Raw genomic sequence first — 20,000 nt, 5'->3', positions numbered from 1 at the left:
GAGAGAAATTGACAAGGTGGACAGAGACAGAATGTTCCAGAAATGGGACACAGCAACAAAGGGTCACAGTTGGAAGTTGAAGACTCAGATGAATCACAAGGATGCTAGGAAGTATTTCTTCAGTCACAGAGTAGCCAGGAAGTGGAATAGTTTGGGAAGCGATGTAGTGGAGGCAGGATCCATTCATAGCTTTAAGAAGAGGTATGATAAAGCTCACGGAGCGGGAAGAGTGACCCAGTAGTGGCTAGTGAAGAGGCTGGGCCAGGAGCTGTGACTCAGCCCCTGCAACAACAACTAGGTGAGGGAAGGGAGGGGGGAAAGAGTGTGAGGAAGTGAGAAAGGATGAGAGGTGAAGAAGGGATTTGGGAAGGAAGAGGGGTGAGGAACCAGAAAGAAAGGTGGTACATGTAGTTGTTGGCTAGCACCACAGCAGCACAAGTTGGTGTGTCATGTTACAGTGTCCTTGTCAACTAATAAAAAAAAACTCTGTTCACAGTTCATTTTTTCATGTCTGTTTATTTCTTTAGGCTAAGTTCACTCAAATATATTACAATAAATACTGTATAAATAATTGTATTCATACTGCATATAATAAATTCATTAAGGATATAATACATTATTATACTGTATTCACAAAAAGACCCAAAACTTGGGTTGGTCATTCAGCTTAGCTAGAGAGAGAGACAGTAGTAGTAAGTAATGATGACTTGACATAAAGTACCTCCCTCCCTCCCTCCTCACTCCTCCTCATCCCATCTCCTCCCTCCTCACTCCTCCTCATCCCATCTCCTCCCTCATTCACTATCCTTGTCCCAACTCCTACACAGAGGAATAGGTACCCAGGCTGTAGCTAACTGCAGGAGAATTCTTTAGTACAGTATCACTTCTGTCTTTGCTCTCTAGAATAGTAATTATTTACTAACTTAAAACTGTGCCTTCTCATTATGGCAACATCATAGTAAAATGATGAAATCAAGGTTTATTTTGGATCACTAACTGCAATGCATGTTCCATCACTCTCATAAGACTAATTTGGAAACTTTAAAACACAGGCAAAAAATAAAAGATAATCTATTGAAATAGATAAGAGACTTTCTGGTTGAAAGAGAAATGTGAACAGTGATAAGAGGAAAAATGTCCTCTTGGGTACAAGAATCAGTACTTGAAAGAATAGATAAAGAAGTTTTTAGTAAGTAAACCCTCTATATAATGGATTAATTAGGGGAGTGGATTGTCAATAATGGCAGTTGCAGTGGATAGAGAAGAGACTGTTCTGCAATGGTTGTTATTATAACGAACAATTCTGTAACCAACAGATTTTGTCCCTCGTTTCCAAATAAATTGACCCAGTGAATTTTGTTCCTTATTACCAACGTCTGTTATGTGAAGGTCCATTATATGGAGGGTTTACTGTATCTTCAATAGAAATGACAATAGGACACAGATATAAATTAAGAAAAAATGGAGCAAAAGGGATACTGATAATTTTTTCTTTAGAAATACAGTTGGAGGGAAGCTGAATGAAAATGAAAATGAAAATATTTATTTCCTTGCAAAGCTTACAATGTATGGTTTACATATTATAAATTATTAATTACAAAGAAGGCCTCTAGCATGCCTAGGCATTTCGGGAAGGCTAATCCTAATTCTTACTTTATACTGACACAGGTTATGGAGCAGTACATTTTAATATACCTTATTGCATACTAGGTAACTGAAGTGATTAATTAGATTTATAATAATGAGGTAGTACAAAACACATAACAATATTACAATTAGTAAATTTAGTACGTAATGAGAATGGTTAAGTCTTGGCTAAGGGCTAACTTAGATTTATTAGGCAATAGCTATATTAGAAATTTTATGTTTACAGTCAACTGGGTGAGCATAAGTGTAAATTAGGGGAATAACAGATATTGAGAGTAAATCTCTTTTGTTTTGGATGTGTGCATGGTACTAAAAAGAGAATAGGTGGTTTTCATATACAGTGGAACCTCAAATTTCGAACGCATCGCTCATCGAACTCTTCGAAATAGAACCCTTTTTTCGAACCAACTTTGTCCCTGTTATCGAACTCGCCCCTATTTTTGAACCGCTGGGTACCGAACCTGTCCGGCAGCCCGCTCTGCGCCCCCACGCAGGCGCCGTGAGCCAGTCTGGTTTTGTTGATGCTTGAGTGAACACTAACCTGCGCTCTCATTCAAACATTTTACGATTATTTCATTGTGTTTAGTGCTTGTGGGACTGTGAAATAAGCTACAATGGGCCCAAAGAAACTTGCTAGTAGTACCCCCGTGGTAAAGAAAGTGAGAAACACCATAGATGTGAAGAAGGAAATAATACAGAAGTGGAATGATGTCCAAATGTTTGCAGAGAAGTACCACCCTGAGCAAACTGAAACAAGCCATCTTTGCAACAAGTTCAGTGATAGAACCATGTTCCATTTTAGGGAAATCTTAAAGAGGCACCAAAAACAGAGGACTGTGGACAGATATTTTGTGAGACAAGGGTCTAGTGACTCTCAAGCTGGTCCTAGAGGCATTAAAAGACAGAGAAGGGAAGTAACCCCAGAGAGGGCTTTGATACCTGTCCTCATGGAGGGGGATTCTCCTTCCAAACACTAACCTCAACTCCCTCACTCCTCCTCCTCCCTATCTTACAGATGCCATCACCAGTCTTCAATAAAGGTAAGTAAAATGTTATTTTACATGTTTATTTAAATTTATTAATACATACCATATTTGTTGTATGTAAAACTATAATTAATCTCTATAAAATGTTTTTTTTTGTGAATATTTTTGGGTTTCTGTAACGGATTAATTGTATTTCCATTATTTCTTATGGGAAATATAGCTTCGCTTTTCAGACTTTTCGAATTTAGAACTAACTCCTGGAATGGATTAAGTTCGATATTTGAGGTTCCACTGTAGTTAGTTGATGATGGGGTGTGTTAGGGAGATTAGACCTTTTTTTACGGTAGTTTTGAAAATGGTGGCCGAGTCTGCAGTTCTAGTGTATATTGAATTTTTGTAGAGATTTAGCTGGACACTAGGAATGTCAGAGATTTTTGTGTTTGGTATTGTGTCTATGGGTCCTGTCGCAACTATCATGAAAGTGTTTTAGTTCAGGGTTAATATGTATTAGAATTTATGTGTTGTATATGGGTGTTGAATTTCAGGTTGCTGTCAAGGTGCAGGTCCAGGAATTTGCCCTCACTATGTTTAGCAATAAGAGTGTTTTTAATCATTATGTTCAGCTGGGCAACACCTGCTCTGTTTCCAAACATAATACAGAAGGTTTTGTCTGTATTAAGTGTAAGTTTATTAGCAGTCATCCAGGTCAATATTTTTACTAGCTCTTCGTTAACAATGGTGTTGAGTGAGGCAAGATTAGGGTGGGAGATGACATAAGTCGTGAAAGTCGTGGTAATACATACAACCATTGAAAATTTAAAAATTATATGATGAACTTGTTAATGAAGACAGGACACCATGAGCATAGCTCTGCTTCTGTAGCTACAAATAGGTAACTGCCTTGCTAGTATTTCTAAATTTTCTGGAATTTGTTAAACACTTTGTTCAATAGCCACTAGTAAGTGCTCTTAGTACAGCTGTCAGTTGAGTAGCTGTTAATTTTGGGCACCTAGCTTGCTGGGCCAATATCCTTGGCCTCTTCATTTATGAACTTATGCAATGCAGCATTAAAGTTGGGATATCCATGTACATAACTACACCTACCATATGACTTACGACCTTCTCGACATACAACCACTTGACTTACGACCATGTTTTTTATGCCAAATTTCTGGGAAATGAACAACTGTTTGTGTTGTACACAGTGTTTATCCTAAACCTTACGGAATAAAACACAGTACTAACAGCATAAAAAGTAAAGTAAAAAATGAAATACCAAGGTAAAACCAATAAAATAAAATCATTACAAAAGTGTGATGTTGATATTCGACTTACGTCCATTTTGACTTATGACTGGTTGGTCGGAACCAAACTTGGTCGTAAGTCGGATGGTACCTGTCCTTATCTACTTGAACATATACTGTGCCCTAAAGTATTTAAAAAAAAAAAACACTCGGTATACTGGCAGGCCTATACAGTATTATATATGACAGATGACTCGTGAAATTGTAGCACAATTGTAGACAACTTGCTGAACAGACCAGGGTTAAAACTTGTGACAAGCCAGTCCTAAAACTAGCAGGCCAGTACTATCCATAGTTTCACGCTGTTACAGCGGGTTTGAATCCCCCTTTATTCAGCAAGTTGTTTATAATCATGCCGTTATAATTTCGAGTCATTCGCAATGAATTTGAGGGGAAATGAACTAGAGCTTGTCAGTCATATTTGTGAGACTTCTTATTAGAAAACTTGCATCTGTGGCAATTTACACTATGTATGATAATTGTACTCATGTGTACCTGTGCCTAAATAAACTTACTTACCTAAGGTAACCTGTCCATGGTTCGATCCCTGGCGTGGGTGAAAATGTTGGGCGTGTTTCCTTACACCTCCTGTCCCTGTTAGTCAAATGGTGTGGGTGGCATCCCGGAAGACAAGATTAAAAGACCCCAAAGGAAATAAGACAGACAGATGCCAATGATGCACTGACTTTCTTGGGTTATCCTGGTGGCTAACCTTTTGGGTTAAAAATCCCAACAAATATGATCTTTTTTTTTTTTTCCAACAAGTCAGCCGTCTCCCACCGAGGCAGGGTGACCCAAAAAGAAAGAAAATCCCCAAAAAGAAAATACTTTCATTATCATTCAACACTTTCACCTCACTCACACATAATCACTGTTTTTGCAGAGGTGCCCAGAATACAACAGTTTAGAAGTATATATGTATAAAAATACACAATATATCCCTCCAAACTGCCAATATCCCAAACCCCTCCTTTAGAGTGCAGGCACTGTACTTCCCATTTCCAGGACTCAAGTCCGGTTATATAAAATAACCGGTTTCTCTGAATCCCTTCACTAAATATTACCCTGCTCACACTCCAACAGCTCGTCAGGTCGCAAATACCATTTGTCTCCATTCAATTGACTAGCACCTCCCAACACGGTTGTAAGTATTCGCCTCTGCTCCTGTCTTGATTTATATACAGTGGAACCTCTACTTGTTAGCATGTCCACGTGCAAGTTTTTCCAAATATGAGCAGTCGATGGGTCGATTTTTTGCTTCCATACGCGAACAAAATTTCCACAAGCGACCAGATCTCAAGGCAGGTTCCTTGACACAGGTGAGGGGTTCTTGCTCTTGATCTCGGGAATTGTATCTCATTTGTTTGTCGGACTATCTTATTGAAACTTGGGCAATGTATGATGGAAAGATGCTTCTTAACGTACACCAAAAATGAAAGAAATCTAAGCATAAATAATGGAGTTCACTTCTCAGCAATTAGCCACTCCTGTGCATAATTTCGAATGGTTTTTATGGTTGTGTTCTCGCTTTTTGGTCTCATTTGAAAGAATGGAAGATACATATATTACAAAAATAGACAATTTTAATTGCTTTCACGACGAAAAGTACCTCGAAATAGAGCTCAACCTAGGAGAAATGGTCCATTGCTTGGCTGTTTCAGAGTAAACAAATGACATCATTGTCCATTCCAACATGCAGTTGTGAATGGGTTGACATTATTTATACATTTTTTGCATTAAGGACTAACATTAAATCTTATATTTTTTGAGTGAATAAAAATTATAAATTATTTATATAATAATAATAATAATAATAATAATAATAATAATAATAGTAATAGTAATAAAGATTACTAAAAAGAATAAGAAGAAAATTGTCAAAGTGGGAAGTCTGAATGTGTGTGGATGTTGTGCAAATGATAAGAAAGAGATGATTGTGGATGTTATGAATGAGAAGAAACTGGATGTCCTGGCTTTAAGTGAAACAAAGCTGAAGGGGGTGGGAGAGTTTCAATGGAGAGGAATAAATGGGATTAGGTCAGGGGTTTCAAATAGAGTTAGAGCTAAAGAAGGAGTAGCAATAATGTTGAAGGATAAGCTATGGCAGGAAAAGAGGGACTACAAATGTATAAATTCAAGGATTATGTGGAGTAAAATAAAGATTGAATATGAAAAGTGGGTTATAGTAAGCGTGTATGCACCTGGAGAAGAGAGACGTGTAGAGGAGAGAGAGAGATTCTGGGAAATGTTGAGTGAATGCGTGGGGAGTTTTGAATCAAGTGTGAGAGTAATGGTGGTTGGGGATTTCAATGCTAAAGTGGGTAAAAATGTTATGGAGGGAGTAGTAGGTAAATTTGGGGTGCCAGGGGTAAATGTAAATAGGGCGCCTTTAATTGAGCTATGTGTAGAAAGAAATTTGGTAATAAGTAATATATATTTTATGAAAAAGAGGATAAATAAATATACAAGGTATGATGTAGCACGTAATGAAAGTAGTTTGTTAGATTATGTATTGGTGGAATAAAGGTTGATGGGTAGGCTCCAGGATGTACATGTTTATAGAGGGGCAACTGATATATCGGATCATAATTTAGTTGTAGCTACAGTTAGAGTAAGAGGTAGATGGGAAAAGAGGAAGGTGGCAACAACAAGTAAGAGGGAGGTGAAAGCGTATAAACTAAGGGAGGAGGAAGTTCGGGCGAGATATAAGCGACTATTGGCAGAAAGGTGGGCTAGTGCAAAGATGAGTAGTGGGGGGGTTGAAGAGGGTTGGAATAGTTTTAAAAATGCAGTATTAGAATGTGGGGCACAAGTTTGTGGTTATAGGAGGGTGGGGGCAGGAGGAAAGAGGAGTGATTGGTGGAATGATGAAGTAAAGGGTGTGATAAAAGAGAAAAAGGTAGCTTACGAGAGGTTTTTACAAAGCAGAAGTGTTATAAGAAAAGCAGAGTATATGGAGAGTAAAAGAAAGGTGAAGAGAGTGGTGCGAGAGTGCAAAAGGAGAGCAGATGAAAGAGTGGGAGAGGCACTGTCAAGAAATTTTAATGAAAATAAGAAAAAATTTTGGAGTGAGTTAAACAAGTTAAGAAAGCCTAAGAAAAGTATGGATTTGTCAGTTAAAAACAGAGTAGGGGAGTTAGTAGATGGGGAGAGGGAGGTATTAGGTAGATGGCGAGAATATTTTGAGGAACTTTTAAATGTTGAGGAAGAAAGGGAGGCGGTAATTTCATGCACTGGCCAGGGAGGTATACCATCTTTTAGGAGTGAAGAAGAGCAGAATGTAAGTGTGGGGGAGGTACGTGAGGCATTACGTAGAATGAAAGGGGGTAAAGCAGGTGGAACTGATGCGATCATGACAGAAATGTTAAAAGCAGGGGGGATATAGTGTTGGAGTGGTTGGTACTTTTGTTTAATAAATGTATGAAAGAGGGGAAGGTACCTAGGGATTTGTGGAGAGCATGTACAGTCCCTTTATATAAAGGGAAAGGGGACAAAAGAGATTGTAAAAATTATAGAGGAATAAATTTACTGAGTATACCAGGAAAAGTATACGGTAGGGTTATAATTGAAAGAATTAGAGGTAAGACAGAATGTAGGATTGCGGATGAGCAGGAAGGCTTCAGAGTGGGTAGGGGATGTGAAGATTAAGTGTTTACATTGAAGCATATATGTGAACAGTATTTAGATAAAGGTAGGGAAGTTTTTATTGCATTTATGGATTTAGAAAAGGCATATGATAGAGTGGATAGAGGAGCAATGTGGCAGATGTTGCAAGTATATGGAATAGGTGGTAAGTTACTAAATGCTGTAAAGAGCTTTTATGAGGATAGTGAGGCTCAGGTTAGGGTATGTAGAAGAGAGGGAGAATACTTCCAGGTAAAAGTAGGTCTTAGACAGGGATGTGTAATGTCACCATGGTTGTTTAATATATTTATAGATGGGGTTGTAAAAGAAGTAAATGCTAGGATGTTCGGGAGAGGGGTGGGATTAAATTATGGGAAATCAAATTCAAAATGGGAACTGACACAGTTACTTTTTGCTGATGATACTGTGCTTATGGGAGATTCTAAAGAAAAATTGCAAAGGTTAGTGGATGAGTTTGAGAATGTGTGTAAAGGTAGAAAGTTGAAAGTGAACATAGAAAAGAGTAAGGTGATGAGGGTATCAAATGATTTAGATAAAGAAAAATTGTATATCAAATTGGGGAGGAGGAGTATGGAAGAAGTGAATGTTTTCAGATACTTGGGAGTTGACGTGTCGGCGGATGGGTTTATGAAGGATGAGGTTAATCATAGAATTGATGAGGGAAAAAAGGTGAGTGGTGCGTTGAGGTATATGTGGAGTCAAAAAACGTTATCTATGGAGGCAAAGAAGGGAATGTATGAAAGTATAGTAGTACCAACACTCTTATATGGATGTGAAGCTTGGGTGGTAAATGCAGCAGCGAGGAGACGGTTGGAGGCAGTGGAGATGTCCTGTCTAAGGGCAATGTGTGGTGTAAATATTATGCAGAAAATTCGAAGTGTGGAAATTAGGAGAAGGTGTGGAGTTAATAAAAGCATTAGTCAGAGGGGAGAAGAGGGGTTGTTGAGGTGGTTTGGTCATTTAGAGAGAATGGATCAAAGTAGAATGACATGGAAAGCATATAAATTGATAGGGAAAGAAAGGGTTGGAAAGAGGGGGGTAAAGGAGGTTTTGTGGGCAAGGGGCTTGGACTTCCAGCATCGTGCATGAGCGTGTTAGATAGGAGTGAATGGAGACGAATGATACTTGGGACCTGACGATCTGTTGGAGTGTGAGCAGGGTAATATTTTGTGAAGGGATTCAGGGAAACCGGTTATTTTCATATAGTCGGACTTGAGTCCTGGAAATGGGAAGTACAATGCCTGCACTTTAAAGGAGGGGTTTGGGATATTGGCAGTTTGGAGGGATATGTTGCGTATCTTTATACGTATATGCGTATACGTATATGTTGTATTTTGAGCACCTTTGCAAAAGTAGTGATAATGTGTGAGTGTGGTGAAAGTGTTGAATGATGATGAAAGTATTTTCTTTTTGGGGATTTTCTTTCTTTTTTGGGTCACTCTGCCTCGGTGGGAGACGGCCGACTTGTTGAAAAAAAAAAAAAAATAATAATAATATGTATAATAATACGTATAATAATAATACGTATAATAATAATAGTATAATATAATACAATAATAATAATAATAATAAGTAGTAGGTTGGTAGACAACAACCACCCAGGGAAGTACTACCGTCCTGCCAGATGACTGTGAAACAGAAACCTTTAACTGTTTTGCATGATGGTAGGATTGCTGGTTTCTTTTTCTGTCTCATAAACACGCTAGATAACAGGGATATCTTACTACTCCTACTTACACTTTGATCACACTTCACAGACACGCACATGCATATACAGTGGACCCCCGCATAACGATTACCTCCGAATGCGACCAATTATGTAAGTGTAATTATGTAAGTGCGTTTGTACGTGTATGTTTGGGGGTCTGAAATGGACTAATCTACTTCACAATATTCCTTATGGGAACAAATTCGGTCAGTACTGGCACCTGAACATGCTTCTGTAGTGAAAAAATATCGTTAACCGGGGGTCCACTGTATATATACATACATCTAGGTTTTTCTCCTTTTTCTAAATAGCTCTTGTTCTTCTTTATTTCTTCTATTGTCCATGGGGAAGTGGAAAAGAATCTTTCCTCCGTAAGCCATGCGTGTCATATGAGGCGACTAAAATGCCGGGAGCAATGGGCTAGTAACCCCTTCTCCTGTAGACATTTACTAAAAAAGAGAAGAAGAAAAACTTTATAAAACTGGGATGCTTGAATGTGCGTGGATGTAGTGCGGATGACAAGAAACGGATGATTGCTGATGTTATGAATGAAAAGAAGTTGGATGTCCTGGCCCTAAGCGAAACAAAGCTGAAGGGGGTAGGGGAGTTTCGGTAGGGGGAAATAAATGGAATTAAATCTGGAGTATCTGAGAGAGTTAGAGCAAAGGAAGGGGTAGCAGTAATGTTGAAGGATCAGTTATGGAAGGAGAAAAGAGAATATGAATGTGTAAATTCAAGAATTATGTGGATTAAAGTAAAGGTTGGATGCGAAAAGTGGGTCATAATAAGTGTGTATGCACCTGGAGAAGAGAGGAATGAAGAGGAGAGAGAGAGAGATATTTTGGGTGATGTTAAGTGAATGTATAGGAGCCTTTGAACCAAGTGAGAGAATTTCGGTAAGGGATCTGAATGCTAAAGTAGGAGAAACTTTTAGAGAGGGTGTGGTAAGCAAGTTTGGGGTGCCAGGTGTAAATGATAATGGGAGCCCTTTGATTGAACTTTGTATAGAAAGGGGTTTAGTTATAGGTAATACATATTTTAAGAAAAAGAGGATAAATAAGTATACAAGATATGATGTAGGGCGAAATGACAATAGTTTGTTGGATTATGTGTTCGTAGATAAAAGACTGTTGAGTAGACTTCAGGATGTACATGTTTATAGAGAGGCCACAGATATATCAGATTACTTTCTAGTTGTAGCTACACTGAGAGTAAAAGGTAGATGGAATACAAGGAGAATAGAAGCATCAGGGAAGAGAGAGGTGAAGGTTTATAAACTAAAAGAGGAGGCAGTTAGGGTAAGATATAAACACTTATTGGAGGACAGATGGGCTAATGAGAGCATAGGCAATGGGGTCAAAGAGGTATGGGGTAGGTTTAAAAATGTAATGTTAGAGTGTTCAGCAGAAGTTTGTGGTTACAGGAAAGTGGGTGCGGGAGGGAAGAGGAGCGATTGGTGGAATGATGATGTAAAGAGAGTAGTAAGGGAGAAAAAGTTAGCATATGAGAAGTTTTTACAAAGTAGAAGTGATGCAAGGAGGGAAGAGTATATGGAGAAAAAGAGAGAGGTTAAGAGAGTGGTGAAGCAATGTAAAAAGAGAGCAAATGAGAGAGTGGGTGAGATGTTATCAACAAATTTTGTTGAAAATAAGAAAAAGTTTTGGAGTGAGATTAACAAGCTAAGGAAGCCTAGAGAACAAATGGATTTGTCAGTTAAAAATAGGAGAGGAGAGTTATTAAATGGAGAGTTAGAGGTATTGGGAAGATGGAGGGAATATTTTGAGGAATTGTTAAATGTTGATGAAGATACGGAAGCTGTGATTTCATGTATAGGGCAAGGAGGAATAACATCTTGTAGGAGTGAGGAAGAGCCAGTTGTGAGTGTGGGGGAAGTTCGTGAGGCAGTAGGTAAAATGAAAGGGGGTAAGGCAGCCGGGATTGATGGGATAAAGACAGAAATGTTAAAAGCAGGTGGGGATATAGTTTTGGAGTGGTTGGTGCAATTATTTAATAAATGTATGGAAGAGGGTAAGGTACCTAGGGATTGGCAGAGAGCACGCATAGTTCCTTTGTATAAAGGCAAAGGGGACAAAAGAGAGTGCAAAAATTATAGGGGGATAAGTCTGTTGAGTATACCTGGTAAAGTGTATGGTAGAGTTATTATTGAAAGAATTAAGAGTAAGACGGAGAATAGGATAGCAGATGAACAAGGAGGCTTTAGGAAAGGTAGGGGGTGTGTGGATCAGGTGTTTACAGTGAAACATATAAGTGAACAGTATTTAGATAAGGCTAAAGAGGTCTTTGTGGCATTTATGGATTTGGAAAAGGCGTATGACAGGGTGGATAGGGGGGCAATGTGGCAGATGTTGCAGGTGTATGGTGTAGGAGGTAGGTTACTGAAAGCAGTGAAGAGTTTTTACGAGGATAGTGAGGCTCAAGTTAGAGTATGTAGGAAAGAGGGAAATTATTTCCCAGTAAAAGTAGGCCTTAGACAAGGATGTGTGATGTCACCGTGGTTGTTTAATATATTTATAGATGGGGTTGTAAGAGAAGTAAATGCGAGGGTCTTGGCAAGAGGCGTGGAGTTAAAAGATAAAGAATCACACATAAAGTGGGAGTTGTCACAGTTGCTCTTTGCTGATGACACTGTGCTCTTGGGAGATTCTGAAGAGAAGTTGCAGAGATTGGTGGATGAATTTGGTAGGGTGTGCAAAAGAAGAAAATTAAAAGTGAATACAGGAAAGAGTAAGGTTATGAGGAAAACAAAAAGATTAGGTGATGAAAGATTGGATATCAGATTGGAGGGAGAGAGTATGGAGGAGGTGAATGTATTCAGATATTTGGGAGTGGACGTGTCAGCGGATGGGTCTATGAAAGATGAGGTGAATCATAGAATTGATGAGGGGAAAAGGGTGAGTGGTGTACTTAGGAGTCTGTGGAGACAAAGAACTTTGTCCTTGGAGGCAAAGAGGGGAATGTATGAGAGTATAGTTTTACCAATGCTCTTATATGGGTGTGAAGCATGGGTGATGAATGTTGCAGCGAGGAGAAGGTGTGAATATAATGCAGAGAATTCGTAGTTTAGAAGTTAGGAGGAGGTGCGGGATTACCAAAACTGTTGTCCAGAGGGCTGAGGAAGGGTTGTTGAGGTGGTTCGGACCTATAGAGAGAATGGAGCGAAACAGAGTGACTTCAAGAGTGTATCAGTCTGTAGTGGAAGGAAGGCGGGGTAGGGGTCGGCCTAGGAAAGGTTGGAGGGAGGGGGCAAAGGAGGTTTTGTGTGCGAGGGGCTTGGACTTCCAGCAGGCATGCGTGAGCGTGTTTGATACGAGTGAATGGAGACAAATGGTTTTTAATACTTGACGTGCTGTTGGAGTGTAAGCAAAGTAACATTTATGAAGGGGTTCAGGGAAACCAGCAGGCCGGACTTGAGTCCTGGAGATGGGAAGTACAGTGCCTGCACTCTGAAGGAGGGGTGTTAATGTTGCAGTTTAAAAACTGTAGTGTAAAGCACCCTTCTGGCAAGACAGTGATGGAGTGAGTGATGGTGGGGGTTTTTCTTTTTCGGGGCCACCCTGCCTTGGTGGGAATCGGCCAGTGTGATAATAAAAAAAAAATAATAATAATAATATAATATGTATAATAATAATACATATATAATAATAATGTACATACTACATATAATAATTATAATAATAGACGGCTTCAAAAGGCCGTCACTAGATGGCAGTGTTTACCACAACAAAGAGGGAGCAGTTGTGGCTGCCTCCACCTGTTACATAATGACATATTTTATTCATTCTAGAGTATATATCATGTTTCTATGTTATTTATATTGTTTGTTATGTCATATTAGATGAACTGTGATATATAAATAAGCCGTATAGATGATATTAGTGAAATTATTCATGAAGTATTTTACCCAGTCTCCAGACAAACTCTTGTCCACCGCCGACACCGCCCATACCACTTCATGAATGACATATTTTATTCATTTTAAAGTATATATCAGGTTTCTATGTTATTTATATTGTTTATTATGTCATATTAGATGAAGTGAGATAGATAAATAAGCCAAAGAGTTGATATTAGCGAAATTATTGAAGTACAGAATTCCACTGGAACGGATTAATTGCATTTCAATTAATTTAAATGAGGAAAACTGACTCTGCAAACGAGCAAATCCAGTTGCGAGCAAGGTCATGGAATGGATTAAACTCGCAAGTAGAGGTTCCACTGTATTGTTTAAAAGCTTCACTTTTAATTAATTTTGAGACTTAGTTCATCCTGTCCTGACTTTCATTTTAAATCTTTTCTTTAAATCCTCACCATTCTTTTAAATACCCTACACTTATCATGGAGAGTGATTTATCGAGCAATGGTTAATGTTTGTCTCTCTCTCTCTCTCTCTAGCTTGGACTGCCAGGTAGGGTCATCTGGCAACTACAGAGAAGATCTGACAGAGTAGGACCAAACTCAGTTACGAGATGTCACCCACGATCTACTTACCTTATCGTAGCTAAACCCAGGCAGTTACCTCTAATTTCTGCAGTGGCGAAAGACCTGCGTACCTATCATCTCGACGGACTATTCAAGGCTAGACATAAAGTGTGGCTAAATGGTTGTTGGGTTGTCATGTAAGAGCTGTGACCTCCCCCCATCAATAACGGCTACAGTTTCTACGATGCACTGTGTCAACATTCACATTATCCTCTACAATGACATCTGTACAAATTAGCGTTGAATTCAATTATCATTTTTATATTTCATTTTTCATTCTTCTTTCAAATAGGATTTATTCTCATGTTCCATAATTTCTTACAATAAAGTGTTTACATTTGTATGTTATTGTTATTTTTTCTATTATTACTTTTCCTAAGGAGGAGCCAGCCTTAGTAATACTTGCGTAAGATCTTATAGGGCTGAGTAAACCTTCACACCCTTGCACTTTCTCTAGTTTCCTTACATGCTTGGCTAGGTGTGGGTTCCAAACTGGTGCTGCATACTCGAATATGAGCCTAACGTACACAGTGTACAGGGTCCTAAGCGATTCCTTATTAAGATGTTGGAATGCTGTACTTAGGTTTGCTTTGTGACCGTATGCAGTAGTTATTTGGTTCATGTGCGCCTCAGATGTGCCCAGTGAGTCATGTGCCCAGTGTTATACTCACCCCCAAGATCTTTTCCTTGAGTGAGGTTTGTTGTCTCTGGCCCCCTAGACTGTACTCTGTCTGCAGTCTTCTTTGCCCTTCCCCAATCTTCATGACTTTGCACTTGGTGGGGTTGAACTCCAGGAGCCAGTTGCTGGACCAGGCCTGCAGCCTGTCCAGATCCCTTTGTAGTTCTGCCTGGTCCTCATCCGATTGGATTCTTCTCATCAACTTCACATCATCTGCAGACAGGAATACTTCGGAGTCTATTCCTTCCAGAAACAGCACTGGTCCTAGGAGTGACCCCTGTGGAACCTCACTCGTCACAGGCGCCCACTCTTGACACCTCGCCACATACCATGACTCGTTGTTGTCTTCCTGACAGGTATTCCCTGATCCATTGTAGTGCCTTCCCTGTTATCCCTGCCTGGTCCTCCAGCTTTTGCACTAATCTCTTGTGTGGAACTGTGTCAAATGCCTTCTTACTGTCCAAAAAAATGCAATCTACCCACCCCTCTCTCTCTCTCTTGTCTTACTCCTGTCAAGCCTAGTCAACATCAATGACATACTACTATATAGAAAGCCCCTTGTTATGCAGAGCACTTTGGGCAAATTAGGTCAATATTGTTCCCAGGATGTCCTAGAGTACACCTGGAGGGCATTCCGAGGGTCAACACCCTGCGGCTTGGTCCATGACCAGGCCTCATGGTGGATCAGGGCCAGATCAACTGGGCTGTTACTGCAATTAGTACCTGACCAGCCTAGCTGGTCAGGTACTGATTTAAGGTACTGATTTTAGGTGCACCCCACACCAGTCAACTAGCACCCAGGTACCTATTTTACTTACAGGTAGGTGAACATGGGTAGCTGGTGCCTTAAGGAAACATGTCTTATTTCCACCCATACCAGGTATCAAACCATGGACCTCAATGTGGGAGCTGAGTGCACTAGCAATCAAGCTACAGGACAGCTATGGGTGGTATAAGCCACACTGCTTGGCTCTCTTGGGTTATTCTGGGTTATTAACCCTCCTTGGGTTATCCTGGATTAACCCTCCTTGGGTTATCCTGGATTAACCCTCCTTGGGTTATCCTGGGTTATTAACTCTCCTTGGGTTATCCTTGGTTATTAACCTTCTTAGGGTTATCCTGGGTTAACCCTCCTTGGGTTATCCTGGATTATTAACCATCCTTGGGTTATCCTGGGTTATTAACCCTCCTAGGGCTATCCTTGGTTATTAACCCTCCTAGGGTTATCCTGGGTTATTAACCCTCCTAGGGTTATCCTGGGTTATTAATCCTATTAGGGTTATCCTGGAATATTAACCCTCCTTGGGTTATCCTGGATTATTAACCATCCTTGGGTTATCCTGGATTAACCCTCCTAGGGTTATCCTGGGTTATTAACCCTCCTAGGGTTATCCTGGGTTATTAACCCTCCCAAGGGTTATCCTTGGTTATTAACCCTCCAAGGGTTATCCTGGGTTATTAACCCTCCTTGGGTTATCCTGGATTAACCCTCCTTGGCTTATCCTGGATTATTAACCCTCCTTGGGTTATCCTGGGTTAACCCTCCTAGGGTTATCCTGGGTTATTAACCCTCCTTGGGTTATCCTGGGTTAACCCTCCTAGGGTTATCCTGGGTTATTAACCCTCCTTGGCTTATCCTGGATTATTAACCCTCCTTGGGTTATCCTGGGTTAACCCTCCAAGGGTTATCCTTGGTTATTAACCCTCCAAGGGTTATCCTTGGTTATTAACCCTCCTTGGGTTATCCTTGGTTATTAACCCTCCTTGGGTTATCCTGGGTTATTAACCCTCCTTGGGTTATCCTGGGTTATTAACCCTCCTTGGGTTATCCTGGGTAATTTACACTATGTATGGTAATTGTACTTATCAGTACCTGTGCCAAATAAACTTACTTGTATTGAAGGACCACAATGGAAATATATCACTGACTTTTTTGGGTCATCCCAGGTTGTCTACACATGCTGCTATGTATGATAATCTATGTAACTATATTTGTGTATACCTGAATGAACTTACTTACTTATCTTTTTGTTCATTACCTGGGTAACTAATCCAAATATCACTGATTTCATCATTGCTTAGTTAATCTTAAGTTAATTTTATGCCAGCCCGTAATGCTATGCATATAAGTGGCTTTGGCATGCTGCTCTTACCTGTATTTTTTGTACCTCTGTATGTATGCTAAAATTTATAAATAAATAAATAAATAGTCGTAATGCAGAATTATCTTTACTTCTCAAAAGAATTTGCTTATTTTGACTCCCATGAGTCGTAAATATTAGTGAGAGGAGCACACATTAACTTTACTATAAACTTTTGAAGTCATACGTAAGTTCCATTATATAAACCCCATTTTTTTCGAAAAATTTATGTAATTTACCTGACCAACACTATACAGAGAACAGGTGCATACATCACAGATTCTCTTATCCGATGACATATATCATATTAATTGTAGAAGACCAAAAAAAAAAAAAATCTCACCATTCTTTTTTAGCTTGTGATAACCAGGAAGAGGACGAGACATGTCTTGGGAGGGTAAAAGTTATGTCTTTTCTTGTGCAGCCATTATTCCTCAGTAGGCCTACCACTGAGGCTCTCCTGGTCACCAAGCGGGAGAGGAAGACACACGAAGCTGCAGCCATTGCCAAGAATATAAAGTGATGCTGAACGTAGTGATGCTGGGACCATACTATCAGCTGCTCTCCCTCCCTTCCTACTACCAACTGAATTTTGTTGCATTCGTTATCCCTCACAACTTGTCCGAATCCCTTGTCTCTTAAATAAAATACAAAAAAAAATATTCTCAAATAATATTAATATTTGTTAATTAACCCTTCAAATGGGTGCCTTGATCCTGGATGGCTAGCCTTCCGGGTTTAAAAATCCGAGCAAGCTTATTTATTTAGAAATTTAGCATACAAACAGAGGTACAAAAAATACAGGTAAGAGCAGCATGCCAAAGCCACTTATATGTATAGCATTACGGGCTGGCTTAAAATTAACTTAAAGATTAACTAAGCAATGATGAAATCAGTGATAAGACATTATTGTAAACAGATAACTATAAAATACAAATGAGTATTACAAAGACAGGTCCAATGGTTGCATGCATTGCTGTTCATTCAGTAGAATGGAGTATTCTGTTAGGTAGTGTATTTAAAAAAATAACAAAGTTAGGTTTAACATTATCTTGTACAAGATTGGTTCAGAGGATTCAGAGGACATCTACATGACCTTCAAAGTACTACAACTACTATTACAACTTACCCATCCCACAATATGAACAACACACTTCTCATACCAACAATAACTAAACCAACCAGGCTCACTGAGACAAGTGCAACCATAATAGACCACATATGGACCAATATACTAGCCCCCCTTAAATCAGGGATAATCACAGATAGCACTACAGACCACTACCCTACCTTCCTCCTGACAAACATTAGTAAACCACCACTTGAATACAACAAAGTCTCATTTAGACTCCATGACGAGGCCTCAGTAAGGAAGTTCACAGCTGACCTAGAGACTGTTGATTGGCCCACAGAATTCTCCAAGGCCAATGGTATTGATGACTGGACAGACATCTTTCTTAACAAATTACTTAGACTATGCAACAAACATTGTCCTATAAAAACAAAACAGATCACAAACAAACGGCTTGGTTGCCCATGGCTAACCAGCACCATTCTGAAATCCATTGACAAGAAACACCAATATGAAAAGCAATATAGACAGGGCTTAATACACAAAGATATTCTTAAACACTATTCATCAGCTCTCACCAAAGTAATAAAAAAAGCCAAACAACTATACTACTCCAGTAGATTCACAGACACTAGAGGAGATATAAAAAAGACCTGGAAAACTCTCTCTCAGATTCTAGGGACCCACAAACTGAGAAAAACCAAGAATATTGTCCTAACTAAACCTAATGAAACACCACTACATCCCACTGACACAGCTAACAAGATAAACGACTTCTTCTCAAACATAGGATCTAATCTCGCCAGTAAAATCCCACATACCAATGCCCATGCCGGGGACTACCTAGATGGAAATTTCCCTAATTCCTTCTATCTTGCACCAACTGAGCCCACGGAAGTCATTGAGATCATAAAGTCACTTAAAAATAACTCGGGGAATCTGTCTCATGTCCCACCATTACTGTACAAGCGAGCGGCCCATGTCCTTTCGCATGCTATTTCATTACTTTTTAACAAGTCAATAGAGACTAGCACCTTCCTGAAACTACTCAAGATGGCAAGGGTTACACCAATACATAAAGGTGGTGACCCTACAGACTTAAACAACTATAGGCCAATATCTAACTTACCATTGCTATCCAAAATTTTTGAGAAACTCGTGCACAGGAGACTGTATTCATTTATAACGGCTCAAAACATACTCAACCCCTGCCAGTTTGGATTCAGGAAAAATAAAAGCACTAATGATGCAATCATAAAAATGCTAGATCTGCTTTACACAGCATTGGAAAATAAGGAATATCCACTAGGAATTTTTATTGACCTAAAAAAAGCTTTTGACACAGTAAACCATGAAATCCTACTCCACAAACTTGACCACTACGGTATAAGAGGCCATGCGCTTGCTTATTTCAAATCTTACATTACTAATAGGTATCAGTACGTCACCATTAAAGACACAGCATCAGCAACACGGCCACTTGATACTGGAGTTCCGCAGGGAAGTGTCCTTGGTCCCCTGCTCTTCCTCATATACATCAATGACCTTCCAAACGTATCCCAACACCTGAAACCCATTCTCTTTGCTGATGACACGACTTATGTCATCTCTCACCCTAATCTTGCCACCCTTAACACCATTGTGAATGAGGAGCTGATTAAAATATCGACTTGGATGACAGCCAATAAACTTACGCTTAACACTGACAAAACTTACTATATTATGTTTGGTAGCAGAGCAGGAGATGCACAAATTAACATTAAGATTGACAACACTCTAATTACCAGAAATAATGGGGGAAAATTCTTAGGCTTATACCTTGACAATAACCTGAATTTCAGCACCCATATCCAGCATATAGCCAAAAAAGTATCCAAAACGGTTGGGATCCTCTCCAAGATACGATACTACGTGCCGCAAAATGCCCTTCTCACACTATACCACTCACTTATTTATCCATACCTCACCTATGCTATTTGTGCTTGGGGATCAACTGCAGCAACACACCTAAAGCCAATAATAACCCAACAAAAAGCTGCAGTAAGAATAATCACTAAATCCCATCCCTGGCAGCACACCCCCCCACTCTTCAAAGATCTAAACTTACTCCCAGTTCAGTACATCCACACTTACTACTGTGCAATCTATATCTACAGGGCCTTAAACTCTAATATCAACCTTGACCTAAAACGCTTTCTTGATAGTTGTGACAGAACCCACAGGCATAACACCAGAAACAAACATCTCTACGACATTCCCCGTGTCCGACTAAACCTTTACAAAAATTCAATGTATGTCAAAGGCCCTAAAATCTGGAA

At 39.5% G+C, this 20,000-nt stretch overlaps 1 protein-coding gene across 3 annotated transcripts in view; it reads right to left on the bottom strand.

Moving 5' to 3' along the window:
* LOC128688319 (putative uncharacterized protein DDB_G0271606) overlaps positions 1 to 17,210 on the bottom strand; it is a 135,959-nt gene extending 118,749 nt beyond the window's left edge. For 2 of the 3 annotated variants that reach the window (XM_070086652.1, XM_070086653.1), the window contains exons 1-2: positions 16,954 to 17,210; positions 4,457 to 4,531 (exon numbers count right to left, since the gene is read on the bottom strand). In XM_070086652.1, the coding sequence (XP_069942753.1) occupies positions 4,457 to 4,531; positions 16,954 to 17,114 (236 nt within the window). In that variant the 5' untranslated portion in view covers positions 17,115 to 17,210. The remainder of the gene's footprint in view (positions 1 to 4,456; positions 4,532 to 16,953) is intronic. The other variant, XM_070086654.1, reaches the window with a different exon arrangement.
* Positions 17,211 to 20,000: the final 2,790 nt, after the last annotated feature.

Source organism: Cherax quadricarinatus, chromosome 19 (assembly GCF_038502225.1).
Source record: "Cherax quadricarinatus isolate ZL_2023a chromosome 19, ASM3850222v1, whole genome shotgun sequence".
NCBI lineage: Eukaryota > Metazoa > Arthropoda > Malacostraca > Decapoda > Parastacidae > Cherax > Cherax quadricarinatus.
Note: the sequence above shows the minus strand (reverse complement) of the source record. Positions and strands in the feature narration are given on the sequence as shown.